At 47.8% G+C, this 6,000-nt stretch overlaps 1 protein-coding gene across 3 annotated transcripts in view; it reads left to right on the forward strand.

Annotated features, from left to right (window-relative positions):
• AK7 (adenylate kinase 7) overlaps positions 1 to 6,000 on the forward strand; it is a 48,508-nt gene that overhangs the window by 39,337 nt on the left and 3,171 nt on the right. For all 3 annotated transcript variants that reach the window (XM_025042146.1, XM_025042147.1, XM_006925569.3), the window contains exons 15-16: positions 1,822 to 2,019; positions 4,888 to 5,108. In XM_025042146.1, coding sequence (XP_024897914.1) covers positions 1,822 to 2,019; positions 4,888 to 5,108 — 419 coding nt within the window. The remainder of the gene's footprint in view (positions 1 to 1,821; positions 2,020 to 4,887; positions 5,109 to 6,000) is intronic.

A 6,000-nucleotide genomic window follows, 5' to 3' on the forward strand; every position in this document is an offset into this window, starting at 1 on the left:
GGTCTGAAACCATTGGCAGGAGCATGAAGTGCCAAAGGGATGGATTGTCTCAGTTTTCCCATTCATTTATGCATTTGGCTCAGAAAAGGTTAAAAAGGAAAGTCGATTACTCTAAATAACCTGGTCTGTCCAGGTTATGAGAGTTTATCACTTCTGGGCAATATTCATTCATTGCGAACCCCATCATAAATCCTCATGTTCTCACTGAGGCATAAACAGATAAAAGTCGGCTCGGCTAATCGCTTGTCTTACCCCAGGCACCACACGAGATATGGGCTCACTGAACCTTTCCACAGTCCTGCAAGGCAGGAATTACTTCCACGTTTACCCATTCTAGAAACTGAAGCCCGGACACTTATCCACGTCCACTACACGGGTAAACAGAAGGGCGTAAATTCAAATCCAGGTCTTCTCACTCTACTGCCTCCAAAAAGCAGTTAACGAAACTCTCTATAAGATAAGGAGATGGAGACACAGAAGTAAAATGACCCTCTGGGCTGCCCAGTCTTTGTTGGACACGGTCCAAACATGTCTAAGATGTAGTCTGCTTGGGATGATTAGTATGTTCTCAGTAAATTACTCCTTTCCAGAAACTGTCATTATTTTCTATCTTCCTCAAAAAAAATTAGATCACTGTCTCCTTTGTACCACAAAAATTTGAATTTTTGCCTCTGCCCTCAGCCTTTGTTTTCACTATTAACACAGGAAGCAGCCATTGTTCACACGTGTTTCATGCACCCCGTGGGCACACCCTGTGGGCGCACCCTGCTCTGGGCCCTGCCCTTACACTTTCTTTTTTCGCTCACTCAAGAAAGCTTATGAGAATGCAATCAAGTGAGAATGGCATTATCATGTGGTGAACCAATATAATTTTTGAAGAAAACATCATTGTCACGTTTCACCAGGCTCTCATAGGTAGCTAGTTCTCTGCGATGCATCTGGCGCCATTGTATCTCTGATCACGTTGAGGATGTCTGAGAATAGTAACTCGCCTAGAAAGCTTACTTCACTGACCTGCTCTTTAATCATTCATTCATCCACTCGACAAATAGCCATTGAACTTATAGAAGCTGGAGAGACAGCTGCTTTCATAGTCTAAAAGGAAGTTACAGGTGGTAAAATTACACCATCATTAACAAGATCCATGTGTCAAAACTTAGGTAAGCACTGACCGTGTTCTGTTGGCCATAGATGTTTTATAGCCAGTGGCACGAAGGGAGGAAAGCGCTGGAGCCACCGAAAAGTAAAAACCGAAGAAGAGTCCCCATTTTTATTAATTTGGCAAATTAGCCATCAAACATTTTGCTCGTAGCCATGTTTCTCCTTGGGGATTGACCGTGAAGCTGATGATAGATACCACAGGGTTATTAGACATTTGCCATTTACACTTTTTGCTGCTTTTATTGGAAGGAAGGAAGGAAGGAAGGAAGGAAGGAAGGAAGGAAGGAAGGAAGGAAGAGTTGATGATATTAAGATCTCAAATGTTATTTTTGAGTTATTTCTGTCTTTCTGAAGTCATGTCTATAGTTAAAGTGAGGAAGAGACAGGAGAGGGGAGGGGAGAGAAAGAAGGAAGAAAAGAAGAGAGGGAAAGAAAAACAATAGATTCTACTAATGCCAACTGGTTGGGCCTCCGAGGGTGGTCTCTGGAAGAGTGAGTGATTTGCATGTATTTCACCTCCATGAGAGGAAGCAAGAAGGCCAATCTGTCAGGCCATTTGCCGCAACATGAGGACTTGGCCGGTTACCAGACTTTTGGGGTAAGTGCTAGCCCGTCTAACCCCACTGTCACTGGGTTAACGCAGAAGCCTCTTCTCCCCAGAATTCGTCTGTGCGCTGGATGCCTCGGATGAGTTCCTGAAGGACCGGGTGATGAACCTTCCGGAGAGCTTTGTGGCGGGGACCCACTACAGCCAGGACCGGTTCCTCCGCGCTCTGAGCAACTACCGGGACATCAACACCGAAGACGAGACTGTCTTCAATTATTTTGATGAACTTGAAATCCACCCGATTCATATTGGTATGAAATGAACTCAAGGGTAATGTGAACCCACGTGGGGAGAGACTGCCACGTGTCAGACCTCCCCCTCCTCACGCACATTGGCCAACCCCATCTAAGTCTAGCTAAGGGCTGGGGAGGACAGAGAGGAAAATATAACCAGATGCTGGGCATGGGAGGTGGGAAGTCACAGAATAAACGGGGCTCTCCTGGGGAGTCCTTTGACTTCTTGATTTCGTGGTGGGGTGTTGTTGTTATATGAAGACACACGGATATATAATGAAGCAGAATACCAAACGGGCATTTTTTAAAAGGACTTTTCAAAGAAATGTGTGTTTGCTGCTGGCTGCTTTGGGCCACCCCCTGGATCTGGTGTTGGGGGGGGGCAGTGTTTCATCCCCATAATACTGTGGGGGCACTGATGCTCTTCACCAAGCCCCTCTTTGACTGTAGACAGCCAGCAGACCCCCCACAGCTCCTCGGAAAAGTACATAGCTCCTCAATTCATTTCTCCGTGTTCCCGTAAACACTCTATTCAGAGCTTAGCTCACAGCGAGCACCATCAACATCATCATCACTCCTGGCTCCAGATCACAGCTGTCATAACTGTCCCCACTCCCTGCAGCTGGGCGAACCCCTGAACTTCCTTCTGGTTTTCTGAGTCTTTCTCCTCTGGGTTTGGAGAGAAACCCCTAGCTTGCTGGAAGCTTGGGCCAGGCCAACCCCTTGCACCTCGTGAGGCTTCTCTTCACCCCCATGAGCCAGACGGGACAGTGATTGGGCCCTGGAATACTGGGAGGCTTAGAGTCACTGCTGACGAGAGGCAGGCGAGCTGATTCCAGCTCTGGCTCTGCCTCAGTGTTGTCATCTGTGAAACAGAAAAATAATCCCTGGCTCGTACTGTTGTTCCAAATGGCAGAGGAAAGAGACAGGACGTGTCGGCACGCCGACGGGGTCCGGCAGGTGGTGATGTCGTTTGTACTAACAACATTAACACCTAAAATGATGGCCTACCGAGAAATAAAGATGGAACGGTACTCGTAGATCTGCAGATTCTTCTGTTCTGCACCCTCAGAAGTGATCGGGTTTGGCCCTCACCTGACTCTGTCTGTGCATGTTGTTTATATATGTTGACGCTAAGGATTCGACACTTACTAATAAGAAAGTCATTTACCCTATTTAATTAGAGAACGAGGAAAAAATGGTGAGCAAATTATCACAAAGACAGTAATTGTCATCTTTGTAGTAAAGCCCAAAAAAGTATTTATAGAAATATTAGGCGAGCTCCAGGGAGAAACGCCGAGAAAGGCAGAAATGGTGGGAGGGGTGAATGAGTGGCCCTTGTGTTCCTGGCTCATTCTGTGCCCCCCACGATCGGCCTCATCTCCATGCTGACGACCAGGAGACAATGAAAGCAAAGGGGAGAAATGTGTCACAGGGGTGAGTGTGGGGGATGGTGTCAAGGTCAGGAACGCAGCCGGCTTCAGGAGGGTCTGGAACGGGCCCCTGGAAAGATGCTGGCACCCGCATTCTCTCCCTGTGTCTCTGGACTCCCCTTCCCTCTCGTCTACTTACTCTCTCGCTCTTTGGACCAGAATCTCTCTATCTCCTCTCTAGCCCCCAGAGTGGCCCGGGGCCACCGCACAACCCGGATGCCTCCAGCCTGGGCTGCGTGACTTTCAGTTCTAATTCTACATTCCAAGAAGGGCAAGCCAGCCATGACGGCGTGGTCAGTGCCCACCCCGCCCAGTCTGCAGCTCCCCACCCCCAGGTCAGGGCAGAAGTATTGCTGGGGGCGGCTCTGTGCTCTATGAGCCCCTTCTCCAAAAGCAAAGCTTTTCAAAACTGTTTCAGAGCGCTTTCAAGCACATCAGGTTTGTAATTTCTCTACTAGAAGAATCAGAGAGAAATAAGGTTTAAAATGTCAGAGCTCAGGCAACCAGGAGGAAGCAGACGTGAGTTTTTCTTTCTGTTTTTGCTTTTTTTGGCCTGCTTCCACCATCAACAGATACATTGGCCCTGTTCTTTCTCTCTTTCCATATTAGGACCTGGCGGTGCCCTTAGTGTAGGTCAAGGTTATACAGTACAAACATGGGGTGGGGGAGGGGAGCACCACGGTGGTATGCATGGGGGCAGGTGAGAGGTTGCCTGGAGATGGTCAGGAGGTGCTGAATACCAAAATGCGTCCACCACACACCCTTCCACGCAGACGTCTTCCAAGCACACCCAAAGGAACGGGATAGAATTTACTACTGCGTGACTTTGTGGAGAGCTCATTGTCACCAACGAGCCTTTGTTTTTCTTTTTTCTTTTTCTTGATCCTGATCTTAACATTAGTCAGATATTCTGGAGTTTGGACTTTTTTCTATTCAAGTAGGCCAACCGAAACATTTAATTTTTCTTAATGAATTGAAAACGTATCCCAGAATCACTGATTCTCAGAAACAGAAAACAAAATGGCCCCGGAGGTCTCCCAGCGGAAGCTCCAACAAGTGCGGGACTTCCTTCTGTGCAAACCCCCGACCGAAGCGTCCCAATCTCTGCTTGAATGCTTCCAGGGACGGGGAACTTACTCCTTTTGAGGAAGTCCATTCCCCCCATTCATCCACTTAAATCAATAGTAACTGTCAGGAGCAAAGACCCAAGGCCAGCCTTTCTCCCTGTCTCCCAGACACGGGTCTGATATTTGCCAGTGAGACGAGAAATTCTGAACTGTGTGGGCAACTAGAAAAGGGAACCCCTGTATGTCAATTTACATACATGTACATAATTTACCATCACAAGTTTATAGTAACAAAGAATTTTCCTAGCATTGCAGCAGAATATATTGCAGACAGGCCCAGAATAGACGTTTGTGTTGATCTCCTTCTTCTCTCCTGGTATGTAAAGATGTAGGAAAACTCGAAGATGCTCAGAACAGACTTGCCACCACGCGGCTCATCAAAGAGATTGGGAAACCTCGAAATTATGGTCTGACGGATGAGGAAAAGGTAGAGGAGGAGCGGAGGGCTGCCGAGGAGCACATAGCCAAGGAGGCTATGCAGGAAGCCGAACGGGAGCACAAGGAAGCCATGGAGATGGCAGAGAAGATCGCCCGCTGGGAGGAGTGGGTGAGCGCATGTGTGCGCATGCTAGTGTCTCTGCGTGTGTGCACGCGCACGTGCCTGCGTCTGTCGGGAGGGGAGCGGCAAAGCCATTGGGGCCCATCGCGCTTCCCGTCCTGCTAATAGAGAATTGTCACAGACACACCCCAAATAAGTCTTGCTTGTTTGTTTGGTCATATGTACCATTTTCAAAAAAGACACCCATCGTCTTTTGCTTAGTTATAAATAACAATGACTAGCCATTGCCAGTAGCATTCATAATACACATCCCTGTAAACGCGTAACATTTTGTTGCATGTCGACCTGGTGATTTCATTTGATTTTCCTCTATGGACCCGTCTCGCCTGGGCGTCAGCCTCATTCCACCCTCCTCGTTCCCCAAGTTACCGACTCTTACCCATTCTGCTTCCTGCAGCGGGACTCAGACCCACCAGTCTCCTGATCAGGGTTAGTGTTTCTCACCAGAATTATGCAGTGGGTGCCATCCCGCTGGTCTCCCCAACTCTGCCCCTGTCCATCTCCAATCTCTTCCCGTGCTGCTACCAGGCGAGGCTTCTAAAACACACAGCAACCGTGGCCACCTCTGTTTAAACTTTCCACGGGCTGTCCATCACCTTAGGCAAAAGTACAAACTCCTTATGTGGCACCCAAGGTCCTTTTGTGACCTGGCTGCTTCTAGTATTTCCCAGTACCTCTAAACATGTACCATCTGCATGACTAACATTCTCATTATTTATTTATTTTTCTTGAGTCTTTGCTAGAAGTCATCTTTCCAATGACGCCTTTCCTGGACACCATGTTTCAAATTTCAACCCCTTTTATACTTTTTAATTGTCCTCTTAGCACTGATTCTAGTGTATGGAAAAAAGGGAGGAAGGAAGGAAGGAAGGAAGGAAGG

Source organism: Pteropus alecto, unplaced genomic scaffold (assembly GCF_000325575.1).
Source record: "Pteropus alecto unplaced genomic scaffold, ASM32557v1 scaffold8, whole genome shotgun sequence".
Lineage (NCBI taxonomy): Eukaryota > Metazoa > Chordata > Mammalia > Chiroptera > Pteropodidae > Pteropus > Pteropus alecto.